At 48.6% G+C, this 20,777-nt stretch overlaps 1 protein-coding gene across 1 annotated transcript in view; it reads right to left on the reverse strand.

Moving 5' to 3' along the window:
* The window catches only part of SEC62 (SEC62 homolog, preprotein translocation factor), a 52,311-nt gene extending 31,758 nt beyond the window's left edge, over positions 1-20,553 (reverse strand). Inside the window, exon 1 of the mRNA XM_069727356.1 lies at positions 20,360-20,553. Within this exon, the coding sequence (XP_069583457.1) occupies positions 20,360-20,395 (36 nt within the window). The 5' untranslated portion in view covers positions 20,396-20,553. The remainder of the gene's footprint in view (positions 1-20,359) is intronic.
* Between the last annotated feature and the right edge of the window lie 224 nt (positions 20,554-20,777).

Below are 20,777 nucleotides of genomic sequence, written 5' to 3' on the forward strand. Positions count from 1 at the left end.
CCTGATTTCTTGTCTAACCATATCCCTTAAGGTAGACGTAAGGTCAGGGGCCTCCTCCTCTATTAAGCGTTGTATGCAAGGTTTGCACAACCTTTTCTCATAACCATCCGGGAGTGGTTCCCCACACTCGCCACACTCCTTATGTTTGGACTTGGTGGAACATCTTCTCCCCTAATAAGGAGAGAGGGAACATAAAGAGGGACAGAGGATCACTAAGGGTACCGTCACACTATACGATTTACCTACGATCACGACCAGCGATATGACCTGGCCGTGATCGTAGGTAAATCGTAGTGTGGTCGCTGGGGAGCTGTCACACAGACAGCTCTCCAGCGACCAACGATGCCGAGGTCCCTGGGTAACCAGGGTAAACATCGGGTAACTAAGCGCAGGACCGCGCTTAGTTACCCGATGTTTACCCTGGTTACAAGCGTTAAACTAAAAAAAAAAAAACAGCACATACTTACATTCTGGTGTCCGTCAGGTCCCTTGCAGTCTGCTTCCCGCACTCAGTGACTGCCGGCCGTAAAGTGAAAGCACAGCCGCTGTGCTCTGCTTTCACTTTACGGCCGGCAGTCACAGTGCGGGAAGCAGAGACGGCAAGGGACCTGACGGACACCAGAATGTAAGTATGTGCTGTTTGTTTTTTTTTAGTTTAACGCTTGTAACCAGGGTAAACATCGGGTAACTAAGCGCGGTCCTGCGCTTAGTTACCCGATGTTTACCCTGGTTACAAGCGAACGCATCGCTGGATCGCATCGCTAGATCGCTAGATCGGTGTCACACACACCGATCTAGCGATGACAGCGGGAGATCCAGCGATGAAAGAAAGTTCCATACGATCTGCTACGACGTACGATTCTCAGCAGGATCCCTGATCGCTGCTGCGTGTCAGACACAGCGATATCGTAACGATATCGCTGGAACGTCACGAATCGTACCGTCGTAGCGATCGAAATGTTATAGTGTGACGGTACCCTAAATGAACTTTCACATAGATCACTTACTCAGATGCGTAGTGCACGGTACCATAGCTAGTGGGGGGTCCTTCCTAGCCGGTGATGTTTTACGGCCTGAGGACTTGCTCGACTTCTGAACACTCTTGGCTCCACCAGCGCGACTACTGCCACTAGATCGCCGCTGGGAGATAGCATGAGTCTCTACTATGGGCTGAGGCTGCTGCCACTTCTCAAGCTGCGGTGCTTCTTGCTCCGGCGACTCCATTTGAAAATAGGTCTGAGACACCCAGCAGCTGCCATATCCCTCTTAAATATGCCTCCAACGGCACCGCCCCCGCCCCCGGATGGGGGTCAGCAGGATCTCCATGTGACCTGCCCGGCACCATCCCAAAGATTGGTCTCCCCCTTCCGAGGCTGCGCACCCGGCTGACAATAGGCCCCCCCAGGCCCCGCCGCTCTCACCGCCAATCCTAAGGGACACGCCTCCAGCCCCGGTCGCGTCATCAGACTGTGCCGCCGGCCACGTCATCAGGATGCGCCGCCGGCCACGTCATCAGGATGCGCCGCCGGCCACGTCATCAGGATGCGCCGCCGGCCACGTCATCAGGATGCGCCGCCGGCCACGTCATCAGGATGCGCCGCCGGCCACGTCATCAGGATGCGCCGCCGGCCACCTCTCCAGGGAACAGTTCTTCCGGTCGCGACCGCGGCGAGTCCATACTCATAAGGTCTGTCTGGGTTGTTAATTTTTCATTTTGTTCAAGGTTTACAAAACTTATTTTTAGGGACCTATGCAGTTTTGAAGTGACCTTGAAAGTCCTATATATTGGACCCCCCAAGGGATAGCATTTTTTTTTTAAAAAACAGCGCCCCTCAACGTACTCAAAACTGCTGCGTTTATTAACCCTTCAGGTGCTTTTCAGGAATTAATGCACAGTGGCATGGCAGGAAAGAAAAAAGTTATTACCAACAAAATGAAGCTAACTTCTGAATACATCCCTACAGCTGCCAGACTTTAAGGCTGCTATTTGGCTATTAATCATCATGACAACCATCAAGGTGCCGATGGGGTTAAAAAGGGAGCCCCCATACACACTTAACCATTTACATGCCATAATCACTATTGAGTGCATCATCTAAAGGGTTAAATGGCTATGGCCGGTGCCATCACCGATTGTGACGCCAGCTGTGGTGTACAGCCGACAGATACTACATTTTCACGAGTCAGTGTATGCTATTCTCATATATCTCAGGTCAGTTTTACATCATATTGGTGGTCACTGGGGGGTTAAAAAGAGCCATCTCTGACGCTGTGGGGTGGATTTGTAACAAAATAAAAAAAGAAAAACATTCAGGGGAAAAGCAAAAATAAGAGCAAGAAAAGGACCCTTGTCCAGTTGACTGGTTCTCTAATGTGGATATATGTGATATGTAAGAAGTGCTATCTGTAAGGACATAACACCCAGGTATCGCTATAGCCCCTCATTGCCAGTCATTCTGAGGGGCTACATTAATGGCAGGCCTAGAATACAGCACAAACACACGGTTTCCTGTATGCCGAATGTATGCCAAACATCTGGCTGCTGCGTGAACTACCACTAGCTGCCAAGTATTACAATCCCCTAAAAATGTAATGATGGACTGTGATTTTTATGTAAAATTTTGTAAGTTGACACAAGGGTGTTGGTTAGGGATCACAAGAAATTGAGGTTTTCCATGGAAAAGCCAAAAGTAAAAATAGATTTTGTAAAAAAAAAAAATGTTGCAGGAAAAACGGCACACATTAAAAGCTACGTCCATCACCGTCACAGCCTGCTGCATCTAAAATGACAAACTTTGTAAGAGGCTGTGATTAAAACCCCCATACCGTTTTGTTTCCACAGCTCCTTTACAGACCTATGAGTCTCTATGGTAACCAACTATAAACAGTCTGATCCAAGAGACATGCTCTTTTTTCTGTGTGCCTCACTGTGTTAATCCATCAGACATATGTTCGCCTACCAGAAGGGACAAATGAAAGAAATATAACTGCAGGATTAGACCATGCAGGTTTGTTTATGGTCTGTTACCATGGCGACATCAGTCTGTTCTTGAGCTGTAGAGGTAAAATGTTAGGACACTGAATACATTTTTCGATCTAGAGAGAAAATGAAACAAAACCAAGCTGTAAAGCTGCACACAGCCAGGCGGTATTGTTAGGCTCTGTGCACACGATGCGGATTTTGGTGCGGATCCGCAGCAGTTTCCCATGAGTATACAGTACAATGTAAACCTATGGGAAACCGAAAACGCTGTGCCCATGCTGCGGAAAAAAACGCGCGGGAACGCAGCAGTTTACATTCCGCAGCAGTTTACATTCCGCAGCATGTCACTTCTTTGTGCTGAATCCGCAGCGGTTTTACACCTGCTCCATAACAGAAAACCGCAGGTGTAAAACCGCAGTGGAATCCGCACAAAAACCGCGATAAATCTGCAGGAAAAACGTGGTGTTTTTGCCCTGCCGATTTAGCAAATCCGCTGCGGAATCCGCAGTGGACCATTTTACGTGTGCACATACCCTTAGATCGATCTGTCATGGCATATTTACATTACTGTTTTCCAGGATTTGTACCACAATTTTTTTTTTTTTTTTTTTAAAGTCTAAATGTATCGGCTTATTACATTAAAACCAAAACAAAGGGTTTAGCAAACTGATTTACACTACTTCTACATTGATGACGGATCCATAGGACAGGTCATCAATATCAGATGGGTGGGGTCAGACAATGGACACCCCCCAGTGATCAGCTGCTGTCACCTCCACTGGAGGATGAATATAAACAATATACACAGGTCAGTACACTATTTAGTGGGTGCCGTCCAGTAAGGCAGATAAGCGAGTACTGAATATGGTATTAGGCGTGGGACCCCCAGAAAGCTGATGCATAACAGAGTATAGGTGAATATTATAACAGTAGTGGAGAACCTTTTTCTAGATTTGCTCTCAAGTACAGTATATTAGTGAGCCGCAGCGATTTGGCTGTGTGCACACTGCATTCTAACCAACTGTCAGAGGTATACCATCATCAAAAGCCCCAAAGATTTTTTTTATTTGCAAGACGTAAATAGGTGGTGTACAAAGCATGTCTGACTAAGGTTTTCCTCTGCTTTCAGGCCAGAAGAATCTGCTCATTCAAACGAGCTGCTTACTATACTTCACTCTGTTCCCTGCAAGAGACACTTGTGCAAAAAAAAATAAAACCATTAATCATGTACAGTTGAAACTAGAAGTTTACATAGATTATATAAAAAGACACAATATCGGACATGAAATCAGAATAAACCTTTCCTGTTTAGGTCAGTTAGAATTACCATAATTATTAATATTTACTAAATGCCAGAATAATGAGAGAATGTGTTAAGACGTTTTTATTACTTCCTGCAAAGTCAAAAGTTTACATACACCAAGATTACCATGCCTTTAAATAATTCTGCACTGCCCATATGATGATGTCACGTGTTTGGAAAACGTGACTTCTGGCAACATCTGAGTGAATTAGAGACATACATGTGAATGTATTTTAATGCACACCTGAAACAATTATACACAAGTACAAACAAGATAATATTTATTTTTATATAGCGCTAATTTATTCCGCAGCGCTTTACAGTTTTGCACACATTATCATCACTGTCCCCGATGGGGCTCACAATCTAAATTCCCTATCAGTATGTCTTTGGAATGTGTGAGGAAACCGGAGAACCCGGAGGAAACCAATGCAAACATGGGGAGAACATACAAACTCCTTGCAGATGTTGTCCAAGCTGAGGATAGCCAGCCATCATACCGCTCAGGAAGGAGATGGGTTCTGGGTCCCAGAGATGAACGTGCTTTGGTTCGACATGCGCATAGCAACCCAAGGACAAAAGTAAAATTCTTTGTGAAGATGATGGCGGAAGCTGGTAAGATTGTGTCAATATCCACAGTGAAACAAGTACTGTATTAACATAGGCTGAACGGCCACTCTGCCAGGAAGAAGCCATTACTCCAAAAGAAGCATAAAAAAGCCAGATTAATGTTTGCAAATGCATACAGGAATAAAGACCTTAATTTTTGGATACATGTACTGTGGTCTAATGTTCATCGTTACATTACAGGAAAAAGGGAGAAGCTTGGAAGGCTAAGAACACCATCCCAACTGTGAAACATAGGGGTGGCAGCATCATGTTGTGGGGTTGTTTTGCAGCAGTAGAGACTGATTCACTTCACATAATAGATGGAATCTTGAGAAAAGAAGTGGCAAAACTGAAGCAACATCTCAAGACATCAGCCAGGAAGTGAAAGCTTGGGTGGAAATGGGTCTTCCAAATGGACAATGGCCAGAAGCATATTGCCAAAATGGTAAAGTGGCTTAGGATAACAACTAGTGATGAGCGAGTGTACTCGTTGATTGGATTTTCCCGAGCACGCACGGGTGACCTCCGAGTATTTGTTAGTGTTCGGAGATTAAGTTTTCATCGCCGCAGCTAAATGATTTACAGCTACTAAACAGCTTAATTACATGTAAGGATTCCCTGGCAACCCCCACATGTACTCAGGCTGGGTAGTAGCTGTAAATAATTCAGCTGCGGCGATGAAATACCGGATTACTCACCGGTAATGCTCTTTTATAGAGCCCACGACAGTACCCACTAGAGAGAGGGGATCCGCCCCTAGGAACAGGAAACCTACAGAGAGATAAAAGGGGCGGCCCCCCCTCGCTCCTCAGTTGTTTTACAGAGAATAGGAGGAACCGCCGCCAGGTTTTAGTTAATAGGATCAGGTATATATATATATATATATATATATATATATATATATATATATATATATATATATATATATATATATATATATATATATATATATATATATATATATATATATATATATATACACACTAGATTGTGGCCCGATTCTAACGCATCGGGTATTCTAGAATATTCATGTCCCCGTAGTATATGGACAATGATGATTCCAGAATTCGCGGCAGACTGTGCCCGTCGCTGATTGGTCGAGGCAACCTTTATGACATCATCATCGCCATGGCAACCATTATGACATCTACGTCGATACTGTGCCCGTCGCTGAATCAGAAACGTGGGATTTCTACGTCCTTTATGACATCATCGTCGCTGTGCCCGTTGCTGGTCGCCATCGCATCAACGCCATGGCAACCATTATGACATCATCGTCGCTGTGCCCGTTGCTGATTGGTCGAGGCCTGGCGGCCTCGACCAATCAGAGACGCGGGATTTCTACGTCGATGCTGTGCCGGTCTCTGATTGGTCGAGGCCGGGCGGCCTCGACCAATCAGAGAGCCGGGATTTCCAGGACAGACAGACAGACGGAAAAACCCTTAGACAATTATATATATAGATATTTACAACCTATACTACATCTTTCTAATATTTACACCTCACCAAAAAGCACCACGTGCAACTATACAAAGAAAAGGGAGGGATGTGAATGGGTGCTGTCGTGGGCTCTATAAAAGAGCATTACCGGTGAGTAATCCGGTATTTTCTATTCGCCACGACAGCACCCACTAGAGAGATTTACAGAGACTATAGACTGGGTGGGTTTACTGAGTCAAGGACAGATACCCCAAAGGTTAGATCAGAAGCAGAAGATAGGTCTAATCTATAGTGCTTATAGAAGGTATTAGGTGAAGACCAAGTTGCAGCCTTACATATAAGGTCTATTGGCACATTCGCCCTTTCTGCCCAGGAAGTCAACAAGGCTCTTGTAGAGTGTGCTTCTACATGCATTGAAGGATCTCTTCCTCCAGCTCTATACGCCAAGATTATGGCCTCTCTGATCCAGCGAGATAATGTGTTCTTTGTGACTCTGGTACCCTTGGTTTTACCCTGGAAAGACACAAAGAGAGCCCTACTCTTCCTCCAGTCCCTAGTTCTCTCTAAATAGGTCAGGACAGTCCTTTTAACATCTAGGGTATGAAGCCTTACTTCTTCTGGAGTTGAGTGGTTCTCATAAAAGGTAGGTAATAAGATCTCCTGGGATCTATGAAAAGTAGTGGCTACCTTAGGGAGATAACAAGGGTCCGTTTTCAAAATTATCCTATCTGATGTCACCGATAAAAAGGGAGGATCTATAGATAATGCATGGAGATCGCTCACTCTTCTAGCGGAAACTAATGCCACTAATAATACGGTTTTCAAAGAGATTTTTTAGTGAGGCTGCATGGAGAGGCTCAAAAGGGGGCTGTGTCAATGCATCCAGGATTATAGATAGATCCCACTGAGGAACCTGTGGTATGCTAATTGGTCTTGATCGCTCACATGCAGATATAAACCGGGATATCCACCTATTACCCGCCACATCATAATTAAAAAGAGCTCCTAAAGCTGAAACCTGAACCTTCAGAGTGCTTACGGAGAGTCCTAATTCCAGACCCTTCTGTAGAAACTCTAACACAGGGAATATAGGAACTTCAGAAGAAAGTTGTGAAGTATGGAAATGAAGAAATTTTCTCCAAATTCTAACATAAATCCTGGTAGTTGAAGGTTTTCTACTCTTCATGAGGGTATCGATTAACCCACTAGAAAACCCCCACAGACTTAGTAACCGCCTCTCAAACTCCAGACAGTCAAGTTCATGCCCTTTACCTGAGGATGGAGGAATGGTCCCTGAGAGAGCAGGTCCTCGGTCTGAGGCAGAATCCAAGGGTCTGAAACTGACATTGCCCTCAGCCATGAGAACCATGGCCTTTTGGGCCAGAATGGGGCTATTAACAGAACTCTTGCACCTTCCTCCCTTATCTTTCTTATTACTATAGGCAATAGATTCCATGGGGGAAAAGCATAAGCCAGGTCGAATGTCCATGGTACCTGGAGGGCATCGAGTATGTCCGGCTTGTCCTCCCTGCATAGAGAGGCAAACACCTTGACCTGACGGTTGGCTCTTGTGGAAAACAAATCTATTTGAGGAACACCCCATCGAGCTGTTATTAATTTGAAAATCTTCCTGTTGAGCATCCATTCCCCCTGATGAAGAGTGTGACGGCTGAGGAAATCGGCACGAAAGTTGTCTATGCCTCTGATGTGCACCGCTGACAAGGATAGCAGATGACCTTCGGCTAACTCCATGATGTATGCTGCCACCCCCCTGAGTTTGTCTGACCGCATACCTCCTTGATGGTTCAGATAAGCCACCGCAGTGGTGTTGTCGGAGAAGACTCTTGTATGAGAGCCGCTGAGCTGAGGAAGAAAGTGAAGTAGGGAATAATATATAGCCCTCAACTCTTTGACATTAGAGGAACTGTTAAGTTCTGAACTGGACCAACGACCCTGAACCAACTGATCCTGAAAATGTGCCCCCCAGCCTTCAGGACTAGCATCTGTGGTCATTATACTAGAAGGGGTGATTACCCATAGAACCCCTCTCGAAAGATTTTCCCGATCCAACCACCACATAAGGGAGTGTATTACTTTCGATGTTAGAAAAACTGTTTTATCCAGACATCCTCTATTTTTAATGTCCTCTTCCAATACAAATTTTTGTAGATGCCTAGTATGGAACTGTGCCCACTGAACCGCAGGAATGCATGAAGTCAGAGAACCTAGCAATGACATGACACTTCTTAATAACATACTACGCTTTTTTATTGCTAAGCACACTTTATCGAATATGGAAGTTTTCTTATCTTCAGGAAGCCTACAAATCTGGTCAACCGAATCCAGAAGGAGCCCAAGGAATTTCTGACACGTTACAGGCTGGAGTCTGGATTTTTCCCAATTAACCAGCCAGCCCAGGGATTGTAAGTATAACACTACCTCCTGTAACCTCTGCTCACACTGTAGGGAGTTCTTACCTACAATCAATAGGTCATCCAAATACGGAATCACCAAAGTATCCTTTACACGTAAAAAGGACATTGCTTCCAATAATAATTTAGTAAAAACCCTTGGGGCTATAGATAAGCCAAAGGGCATTGCCCTGTATTGCAGATGACGAATTTGCCCCTCTATATAAACTGCTACCCGAAGAAATTGCTGGTGTAACTGGTGTATAGGAATATGGTAATAAGCATCCTTAAGATCCAGTACTACCATGTAACAGTTTGGAAATAGATTTTTTATAGCCGAACGAATGGATTCCATTTTAAATGTTCTGGGTCTTATAAAGATGTTCAGCTTCCTCAAATTAATTATAGTTCTGAAAGAGCCATCAGGCTTACTAATCGGAAACAAGGGAGAGTAACATCCCTTCCCTATCTGGGATGATGGAACCTCTACTAGGACTTGTTTGAATAAGAGGGATTTAACTTCAGTTTCAAGTGCCTCTTGCTGAGGCCTGGATCTTAAGGTGGTAAGAAGGAAAGAATCCGGAGGTGTTCGAATAAAGTCTAATGTGAGGCCTGAGGATATTAAATCAATGGCCTATGGATTAACCGTTATTTCTTTCCACTGTTTAAAAAAATTTTTTAGTCTTCCTCCCACCGGTGAAATATAATCAACGGAATTTATCCGCTGTCTTGAAGGGGCGTTTATTAAACAAATTTCCTTTTTGTTTGAACTCTATTATTCCATCGATCTCTGAAGCCTCCCTTCTTGCCGAATGGTGGCTTCCTGAACGCCCTTCTGTAAGAAGGAATAAAGGGATTAGGAAACCCCTTCTTCCTTTCACCTGCCTTGGTGAGAATTTCATCTATGACAGTTCCAAAGAGGTACTCACCCTGGCAGGGTATGGTACACAACTTAGCCCTGGACTGGGCATCTCCCTTCCAGTTCTTTAACCATAATGCACGATGCGCCGTATTAGTGAGGCTGACTGTTCTGGCTGCCAAGCGGAGCGAGTCTATAGAGGCATCAGATATGAAGGCTGCAGCCCCCTTAATCAAAGGAATAGTGGCACGTAGTTTCTCCCTGGATACACCGCTCTTGATATTTTGGTCCAACTGCTCCAGCCAGACCAGCATAGATCTACTAGTGGACGTGGCTGAGATCGCTGGCTTAAATGCAGTGACACAAGCTTCCCATGACTTTTTAAGCAGAGCGTCTGATTTTCTATCCATGGGATCAGATAAGGAGCCCGCATCCTCTACAGGTAAAGAGGATCGGCGAGAAGTGGATGCTACAGCCGCATCCACTTTAGGTATTTTAGACCAAATGGCCAAGTCCTCATCATCAAAGGGGTACCGCCTCTTACATGATACTGGCACAAACCCCTTTTTGTCCTTTACCCCATTCTTTTTTAACAAGGTCTTTAATGGCCTGATTCACAGGGAATACCTGGCCCTTTCGCTGCGATAAACCTGCGAATATAATGTCTTGAGGCGTCTGAGGATCCCTAGACTCTGACACCCCCATTGTTCCTCTTACAGCCTTAACCAAATTATTCACATTGTCCGTAGGAAAACAGACATAATCCTCCTCCTCCGAGGAATCCAATTTCTGAGAGATGTCTGAGTCAACCTCTCCACTTTCTGCTGATGTGTCGGCCATAGGTGAAAGAGTTCTCCTAGTTCTCCTTTCAATATTCACGGCCTGGCTACCTCCCAAGGACTGAAGCTCTTCCCGGATCATGAGACGTATGTCATTCATTCTGACCGAACTCTCCTGTTGCAAAGTGCTATCTATGCAATTTTGACACAATTTCTTTATATAAGAGTCAGGTAGAGGCTCATTACATATTGCGCACTGCTTATGTTTAGATTTTTCCGTCCGTTTAGCCTATAAAAGACACAAGTAAAGGAGACTACTGTAAGCGCTATGAAGCTATACTCATCCGGAAATAAAAATATATACCGGCTGCAGAGTTGTCTGATCGGCCTGGGGTGTAGAACGGGACGATTTTTTCACTGATTTATCAGTGGAATCACTCATTTTCGAGTGTCCACTGCTTTTCTTCCTGGCATCACCACTAGGCAGGACTAAAACCTCCAGTGGGCACTAGATATCCTCCTGAGACGACATGTTGCGCATAGAGCCATGTGTCATCAGCCTTATATAGTGTAGCTTAACTGAGGATACACGCCCACACCCTCTTTTTTTTTTTTTACCTGAATAACTTTAACAGGCATCGCCTCCACCGCTACTGAACGCCGAGGCGTCCATACCAGAACGCTCGACCGACCCCGCGCACCCGGAAGTTCATCATCTACATCCGGGACGCCGACCATACAGCTCGCGCGTCTTTCCTCCATGCTATTGAGGAAGAGAGGCGCCTGCTACCGCAGCCTTCCATGCTGCTCCACATGCTGGCCGAAAATCAGTAAGCCCCTCATACGGTGTCACTTACCCGATATGCCGACGGGGAGTCTGTCATTAAGGGGTGGAGCAATCAACCTTCTCCCAGCAGGGAGACTGTTGTAACCCAGGCATCCTTCTGATGCATTCAGACGAGGGGGGAGCCAACAGGAACATTCCCTTGTCTCTGACACTCGCTCTGGGACCCCTGTCGCTCAGCAGAAACGTACAGGCTGCGGACCAGGCGAGCTTTCCTCTTCTTAAACTGCAGAGATTCTCTCTGAGGGTTTCCCACTTAGGAACAGGAAATATGTATATATATATATATATATATATATGTATATACCTGATCCTATTAACTAAAACCTGGCGGCGGTTCCTCCTATTCTCTGTAAAACAACTGATCCCCTCTCTCTAGTGGGTGCTGTCGTGGCGAATAGAAAAACTAAATCTCCGAACACTAACAAATACTCGGCGGTCACCTGAGCAACGAGTACACTTGCTCATCTACTATATAATTGTCTAAGGGTCACTTCCGTCTTTCTGTCCTTCTGTCCATCCCGGATATTCATTGGTCACGGCCTCTGTCTGTCATGGAATCCAAGTCGCTGGTTGGTCTCGCCAGCTGCCTGTCATGGCTGACGCAACCAATCAGCGAGGGCCACAGTCCGATTAGTCCCTCCTTACTCCCCTGCAGTCAGTGCCCGGCGCCCGCTCCATACTCCCCGCAGTCACCGCTCACACAGGGTTAATGCCAGCGGTAACGGACCACGTTATGCCGCGGGTAACTCACTCCGCTACCGCCGCTATTAGCCCTGTGTGACCAAGTTTTTACTATTGATGCTGCCTATGCAGCATCAATAGTAAAAGGATCTAATGTTAAAAATAATTTAAAAATAAAAAATCATTATATACTCACCTTCTGCCGCCTTTCCCGCTCCTCCCGACGCTCCGGTAACCGCTCCATGCAAGCGGCAGGTTCCGGTGGCAAGGATGGTATGCGACAAGGACCTGCCATGACGTCACGGTCATGTAACCGCGACCTCATCACAGATCCTGCGCGAGAAGGACCTGCCATGACGTCACGGTCATGTGACTGCGACAACATCACGGGTCCTGCGCTACCAACCCTGCGACCGGAAGCTGCCGAGTGCACCGCACACAGGTGACGTGACTACAAGGGCACCCTCGGAAGGTGAATATATGTTTATTTTTTATTTTTTAACCTGTGACATCCGTGGCTGGGCAATATACTACGTGGCTGGGCAATATACTACGTGGCTGTGCAATATACTACGTGGACATGCATATTCTAGAATACCCGATGCGTTAGAATCGGGCCACCATCTAGTCACTAACAACATCAAAGTTTTGGAGTGGCCATCACAAAGCCCTGATCTCAATCCTATTGAAAATTTATGGGCAAAACTGAAAAGGCAAATGCGAGCAAGGCCATCTACAAACCTGGATCAGTTACACCAGTTTTGTCAGGAGGAATGGGCCCAAATTCTGACCAACTATTGTAAGAAGCTTGTGGAAGGATATCCCAAACGTTTGACCCAAGTCATTCAGTTTAAGGGCAATAGTATCAAATACTCATGAAATGGATGTAAACTCTTGACTTTGAAGTAATAAAAATGACTTAAAACAGTCTCTCTCTCTCTCATTATTCCGGCATTTGGCAAATAATAATTATGGTAATCCTAACTGACCTAAAACGGGAAAGGTTTATTCCGATTTCATGTCAGATATTGAGAAAAGCATGCATATGTGTCTTTTTATATAGTGAATGTAAGCTTCTGGTTTCAACTGTACCTTATTATGAACACCGATGTTTTCCCATGATCTAGATTAGGGGTGCACACGATTTTTTTTGTCCAAGGGCCACATTGTGATACTGAACCAATCAGAGGGCCGCACTAAAAAATAAAGGGGTATTACATGCTGTGAAGTTTATGGCAAATAGAAAGCATATACCATAAAATGTCGGATATGTACAAATCCTACTTAGGTAATGTTCACATTTGCGTTGTTGGGCGCAGCGTCGTCGACGCAACCAACAACGCAAAACACAACGCTGCGTTTTTTGACGCATGCGTTGCCATAAACTAGTAATGTTCTTGAATTTTGGCGCAGGGAAAATGCTACAAGTAGAGTCTTCCGCGCTCTGTCTGGTGCGTCAAATTGACGCATGCGTCGTAAAACACAATACAACGCATACCAGCGCATGTCCATGCGCCCCCCATGTTAAAGATAGGGGCGCATGACGCATGCGTCGACAACGCTGCACCCAACAACGCAAATGTGAACGTAGCCTTACAGGACTCCAACCTCAAAAAAAATCAGCACTCTAATGGTACGGTCACAGTGAGCTTTTCACAAGGATTTAGAAATAGACTCTGGTCCTAAATTCACATCAAAATAGCAATAAATACTCTGAATAAACGTCCGACTGAACTGAATAGGATAGCTGCTTCAGTGTACACAGTGAGGGTTGTTTCATGTTGTTTTGAACATTTCCCAGTAAAACTAATAGGAAGCGTATTTAAACAATAATTGAAGCATTTTTATGTGGATTTGCAGAAGAATCCTCTTTTAAATACTATAAAAAAAAAAAAAAAGTGCGTGAAAGGTCCTAAAGTGGATGAGGTCATGGATGCCCTTGGCCCTCTACAATAAAATAAAAAAAAAATTTATACTGCCTAATGATTCAGAACTCAGTGAACGGAGACACAGACATGGAAGATCACCTGTATAATTCACATTCTCCTTTCTGGAGCCAAACAAGTCGAGACCCCATTCTCCTGATGTATGAGGCATCCAGAGACGTCTACACAGTAGAGATGAGCAAACGCGTTCAGAAAATGTTTGTCAATCTCAAATTCGGCACGAACGTAGCACATTCAGATTCGTGTTGGGTTTCCAGAGAATTTTTCCTCAAAGTCGGCAACATTCGGTCACAGATCAGTAAATGGTCGCGTTTCCACTAATGCTTTTGTTTTGACTTTGTCTAGGATAGTGGTGCTGCATGATGAGAGGGGTGGATGGGTTTTATGATGGGAGGTGGTGTGTCTAGGTCAGAGAAGCTGGAGTGTAATTTTTTTTTAATAACTTAATGCGTGTACATTCCGGCAACCTATCAGGGTGCAGAAACCAGGGCTGTGGAGTTGGAGCCTATTTTGGTGGAGTCGGAGTCATGGAAATTGAGGAGTCGGACGTTTGGCTTACCGACTCCACATCCCTGGCAGAAACCATCCACGTCGTCATGACACAAGGTCTTCTGTGATTGGCTTCCGAAGTCACATGTCCCTGTCTATATAAAAAGCAGACATCTTGTTTTGCTGGCGCCATTTTCTCAGTGTCACAGTGCCAAGAGGTCGCTCCTGCTAGTGCTGCTGCTCCTGCTGAAAGTGAACTTGTCATGTGTCCTGTGTGAAATCAATCTTCCAGCTTCTAACTAGATTGTGCTAAAACTGTGTTGCAGTCAAGAGGCCCGATTTGCTAATCTCAATCGTTTTGGCAAAAGCTGTGTTGCAGTGAGTAATCAGGAGGCCCCATTTCCTCTTAAAAATCGCTATGCCTAATATTGGGGTGCAGCCAGGCCCTACTTGCTGATCCAATTCGTTTGGGATAAAACTGTGTTGCAGTGAGGAATCAGGAGGCCACAACTGCTCATCAAAATCGTTAGGTATAACAGAGTTCTTCAGGCACACTAAGAAATAAAATAGTGATTATTCATTTAGTAACTGACAGCTGTGGGGCAAGGATGTGAAACAGCAGTTTAAAAGAGGGGAAGGGTACATCCAACATGAGTGGGGAAAAAAAGTGTGGTTGTGGTGGAAGGGGGACTAGGTTCAGTGTTCGACGTGTACGTGGGTTAGGTGTTAATATTAATGAAAGCTCAACTGAACAAACACCATCTCGTCCTATCCAAACACAACTGACAACATCTGTTAGTTGATGGGCTCCTCCACTACTTTTCTTTGGCAGCCTCACAGCTTCATGCCTTGTAGATGAGGCTCAGAAAGAGTATGTGCTAAAGTGGATTGCAAGCACTGCATCTCCTCCTCTTCCTCCACCTTAACACACACACACAGTACAATCCTCAGAGGTGGCACCCCAATCACCCTTGTTTCTCCCTGTGTCACAAGTTTACAACTGCCCAACTGACTGTGGGAAATGACAGATGGGCCACTCTGCAGAGCTGTTCACACATTCTATTCCGTGAGCATCAAAGGTCTGCGCCAAACATTCACAGGATCCAGAGGAGGAAAGCATCTGCACAGATGCCCAAAAAATGTATTCATCTTGGATCCGAGGTCGGATGAAGTAGTATCCAAGCAGAATTCAGACCATCGTCACCAGGCGTTAGCCCCCAGGATGGAGGTGATCCTGATGAGACTGATACCCGAGGGGCATGGGGACTGTACTGTGGTGTCAGGGCAGGAAGAGAGTGACTCTCAGGAGTGGCTTGATCTCGCCTTGGTGGTTGTCATGCCCAGCAGCCAGAGAGCTCTAAGAACTTGTCTTCAGTGGTGCTGGTTGTGTCCTAACGGTTAAGCACATCTGGCTGTCCCCTGACAGTGTAGACCACCTAACTTTCATCAAAATGAACAAGTCATGGCTCTCCAATGGCTTTTGCACCCGGTCGCAGACTGGTCAGACTAGGCGATGGTGTTGTTTTCAGTGTCATGCATTGATCTTGCGTTATTGCACTCCGTGCCATCTTTGTTGTGGCTTCTATACCTGCTGTTGCTACTGATGTTACAAACAATTTTTTGAAATGTGGAGTCTCCAAGTTGGGTCTCCTTCATGCGTGTTGCCTGTAGCAGATTTTTCTACCAATAGTACTGCTTGAAACTGACATTTGTGCAATCTGAGTGTGGGTGGGGAAAAAAAAATATTGGAGGTGTTGCATGGGGTATCAGGGCTCCCACCGCTCCCTTAAAGGGACACTGTCACCTGAATTTGGAGGGAACAATCTTCAGCCATGGAGGTGGGGTTTTTGGGTGTTTGATTCACCCTTTCCTTACCCGCTGGCTGTATGCTGGCTGCAATATTGGATTGAAGTTCATTCTCTGTCCTCCATAGTACACGCCTGCGCAAGGCAAGATTGCCATGTGCAGGCATGTATTACGGAGGACAGAGAATGAACTTCAATCCAATATTGCAGCCAGCATGCAGCCAGAGGGTAAGGAAAGGGTGAATCAAAACCCCAAAAACCCCGCCTCCATGGCTGAAGATTGTTCCCTCCAAATTCAGGTGACAGTGTCCCTTTAACCACCAGGTCTTAACTGAAACTTCAATTCAAAACTGTAAATGCTGGGACAGACCCAGATACCTCATGCATGGCCCATGGCTGACTGCTGCTGTGCTATTAGCAAATTTCTACTGTGGGTCAACTGATGCCACTTTTCATGGTGTCTGACCGTAATTTTAGCTATTTAGGAAGCTTTTTGTCACCCTTGAAGGTGTTGTGCATACGTTTGGTTTGGCCTCCCATTGAATTTATTGGGGTTCGGGTACAATTATCGAACATCGGGGCACTCGGCCCATAATGCTGTGGATAAGCCCCCGATGTAATCTGAAAGATAAAAAAAACAAGTTAGATTATACTCACCCAGGGGCGGTCCCGCTTCGGGTCCGGTGGGCGTCGCGGTCCAGCGCCTCCCATCTTCATACAATGACGTCCTCTTTTCTTCCTGCGATAACGTCCTCTTTTCTTCCTGCTGCGGCTCCTGCGCAGGCGTACTTTATCTGCCCTGTTGAGGGCAGAGCAAAGTACTGCAGTGCGCAGGATCCAGGAAAGGTCAGAGAGGCCCGGCGCCTGCGCACTGCAGTACTTTACTATGCCTTCAACAGGGCAGACAAAGTACGCCTGCGCAGGAGCCGCAGCAGGAAGAAAAGAGGATGTCATCGTATGAAGATGGGAGGCACCGGACCTAGAACGCGACACCCATCAGAACGCCCCCAGGTGAGTCTAATCTAACTTGTTTTTCTTATCTTTCAGGTTACATCGGGGGCTTACCTACAGTATTACAGAATGCTGTAGATAAGTCCCTGCTGGCGGTGGCCTTAGCTTATAGGTGAAAAATGGGGTGACAGATTCCCTTTAAAGTTGTTGGTTGGCTAGGTACTGGAGAGCCACCCTCTATTTGAACCAATAAGGGCCAGCACCAGGCCACAGACAGTGGACGAGCTGTGCAGCTTAGCAACTCAGCACATCTGGCATCGGGACCATCTGATCAGTACGGGTGCTGGTTGTTGCATCACCAGCAATCAGATATTGATGGCCTATACTAAGGATACGCCATCAATATAAAAGTCCTGGACAACCCCTTTAATTAAGCATTGAATTTTATTCATACATTTTCTGGAGGAAAAAACTGAGAAATAGAATAGAGTTAAAGAAAAAAAAATGCAACATTAGTTTAATATGAAGGAGTGCCATGAATTACTAAAACAGGAGAGCAGACAGGTCCTCTGACCCGAGGTCAATGGTGAGATGAGGAAGGTGGTACCCAGGACTCAGCCCTGGATGCTGGATTACTATGCTATTATTAGATTTGTGCTAACATTACTGTTTTCTTGATAACACTTCCATCAGTAGCAGTGCCAGGGCGCAGGACAAGACCGAAAACCCAGATCTCATTATAGGGCCACCAGGATCTGGTCATAGATGAATGCTGATCCGTCCCGGATCCTTTAGCAGCAGAAACCCCAACACAAATGTGAAGTCTTTAGGGATTTTGGCAGGTGCTTCCTTGTCTCCTGTGCTCACACCTGCGCCAACTATACAAATTCCCATAGAACACCGACGTGATTACAACAATAACCAGTAAGGCAAACCAGTCACATGACCAGACTGGGAACACTGGAAAACGTCAATCAGCTGCAGTGGATACCCCAGGAAAGCAGTGACTCCATCGCCCACCCCCCCCCCCCCATCCCCATATGGGGCACAGAGCCCTCCCCCACCATCCCCTACAACGGGCACAGAGCCCCCCACCATCCCCCCATACAGAGCCCCCACCATCCCCCTCACCATCCCCCCCATACAGGGCGCAGAGCCCCCCCACCATCCCCCCCATACAGGCCGCAGAGCCCCCCCGCCATCCCCCCCATACAAGGCACAGAGCCCCCCCACCATCCCCCCCCATACAGGGCACAGAGCCCCCCCCCCCCCATACAGGGCACAGAGCCCCCCCCCCCATACAGGGCACAGAGCCCCCCACCCATACAGGGCACAGAGCCCCCCACCATCCCCCCCCATACAGGGCACAGAGCCCCCCCCCATACAGGGCACAGAGCCCCCCCTCCCATACAGGGCACAGAGCCCCCCACCATCCCCCCCCTTACAAGGCACAGAGCCCCCCCCCCATCCCCCCCATACAGGGCACAGAGCCCCCCCTCCCATACAGGGCACAGAGCCCCCCCCCCCATACAGGGCACAGAGCCCTCCCCCCCCCATACAGGGCACAGAGCCCTCCCCCCCCATACAGGGCACAGAGCCCCCCCTCCCATACAGGGCACAGAGCCCCCCACCATCCTCCCCCATACAGGGCACAGAGCCCCCCCCCCATACAGGGCACAGAGCCCCCCACCATCCCCCCCCCATACAGGGCACAGAGCCCCCCCTCCCATACAGGGCACAGAGCCCCCCACCATCCCCCCCCCCTTACAAGGCACAGAGCCCCCCCCATCCCCCCCCCCATACAGGGCACAGAGCCCCCCCTCCCATACAGGGCACAGAGCCCCCCCCATACAGGGCACAGAGCCCTCCCCCCCCATACAGGGCACAGAGCCCCCCCTCCCATACAGGGCACAGAGCCCCCCACCATCCCCCCCCATACAGGGCACAGAGCCCCCCACCATCCCCCCCCATACAGGGCACAGAGCCCCCCCCATACAGGGCACAGAGCCCCCCCCATACAGGGCACAGAGCCCCCCCCTCCCATACAGGGCACAGAGCCCCCCACCATCCCCCCCCATACAGGGCACAGAGCCCCCCCCCCCATACAGGGCACAGAGCCCCCCCACCATCCCCCCCCCATACAGGGCACAGAGCCCCCCTCCCATACAGGGCACAGAGCCCCCCATCCCCAACCCATACAGGGCACAGAGCCCCCCACCATCCCCCCCCCCCCATACAGGGCACAGAGCCCCCCACCATCCCCCCCCCCCATACAGGGCACAGAGCCCCCCCCATCCCCCCCCCCATACAGGGCACAGAGCCCCCCACCATCCCCCCCCCATACAGGGCACAGAGCCCCCCCCCCATACAGGGCACAGAGCCCCCCCCCCATACAGGGCACAGAGCCCCCCCTCCCATACAGGGCACAGAGCCCCCCACCATCCCCCCCCATACAGGGCACAGAGCCCCCCCCCATACAGGGCACAGAGCCCCCCCTCCCATACAGGGCACAGAGCCCCCCCACCATCCCCCCCCCATACAGGGCACAGAGCCCCCCTCCCATACAGGGCACAGAGCCCCCTCCCATCCCCCCCCCCCATCCCCAACCCATACAGGGCACAGAGCCCCCCACCATCCCCCCCCCCATACAGGGCACAGAGCCCCCACCATCCCCCCCCCCCATACAGGGCACAGAGCCCCCCACCATCCCCCCCCCCCCCATACAGGGCACAGAGCCCCCCACCATCCCCCCCCCCCCCATACAGGGCACAGAGCCCCCCCCCCCCATCCCCAACCCATACAGGGCACAGAGCTCCCCACCATCCCCCCCCATACAGGGCACAGAGCCCCCCCCCCCCCCATACAGGGCACAGAGCTCCCCACCATCCCCCCCCATACAGGGCACAGAGCCCCCCACCCCCCCCCCCCCCATACAGGGCACAGAGCCCCCCACCATCCCCCCTATACAGGGGCACCGAGCCCTCCCCCCATACAGGGCACAGAGCCCCCCACCATGGGCACAGAGATGGGGACCCCCCAGCTGTCCCCGTGCACACGGCTCATACTGACCTCCGCGGTTATATAAACTCTTCCCTGAGGTGCTATCCCCCTCCCTGAGCCCGGGCCTCCTGCCGTATCCGCCATGGTACAGGAGGGAGCAGGGACCCCCCACTGCCGGGCCCTTACCCTGCGCTCCCCCAGCCCGGAGCACCGCGGAGACCCCGCACAGCCGCCCACTGCCCCGGATAATGGATACCTGAATCCGCTTCTTGTGTCTCCTCCGCTCCGCCATGTCTGCCCCGGCCTGTCTGGTGACGTGGAGGGGGCGGGTCTAAGAGGTGTGCGCGGCCACTGGGGGCAGAGAGCGCGTCCCCGGGGCTCCGGTGTGAGGGGGCAGGACGGACACGGCGGCGGGTGTCTCCTCTGCCTGCCCGGGACATGAACGCCTCTAGCGGGAGGACGTGTCCGCAGTGCACCGCCATATCGTCCGGTGCTGCGGATAGGAAGCCTTTCCTTCATTGGCCGTACCACACAATTAACCCTTTCTCAGCTTTTCGGTTTTGGTGACGTAATAGCACTTGGTAACTGTCCATAGACGGACGCCGGCTGGTGACCGGATCATGCAGCTTCATGCCCTATTTATCTTACTGAATGATGGACCAGACATGACAAGA

The sequence above is a fragment of the Ranitomeya imitator genome, chromosome 5, assembly GCF_032444005.1.
Source record: "Ranitomeya imitator isolate aRanImi1 chromosome 5, aRanImi1.pri, whole genome shotgun sequence".
Classification (NCBI taxonomy): Eukaryota; Metazoa; Chordata; class Amphibia; order Anura; family Dendrobatidae; genus Ranitomeya; species Ranitomeya imitator.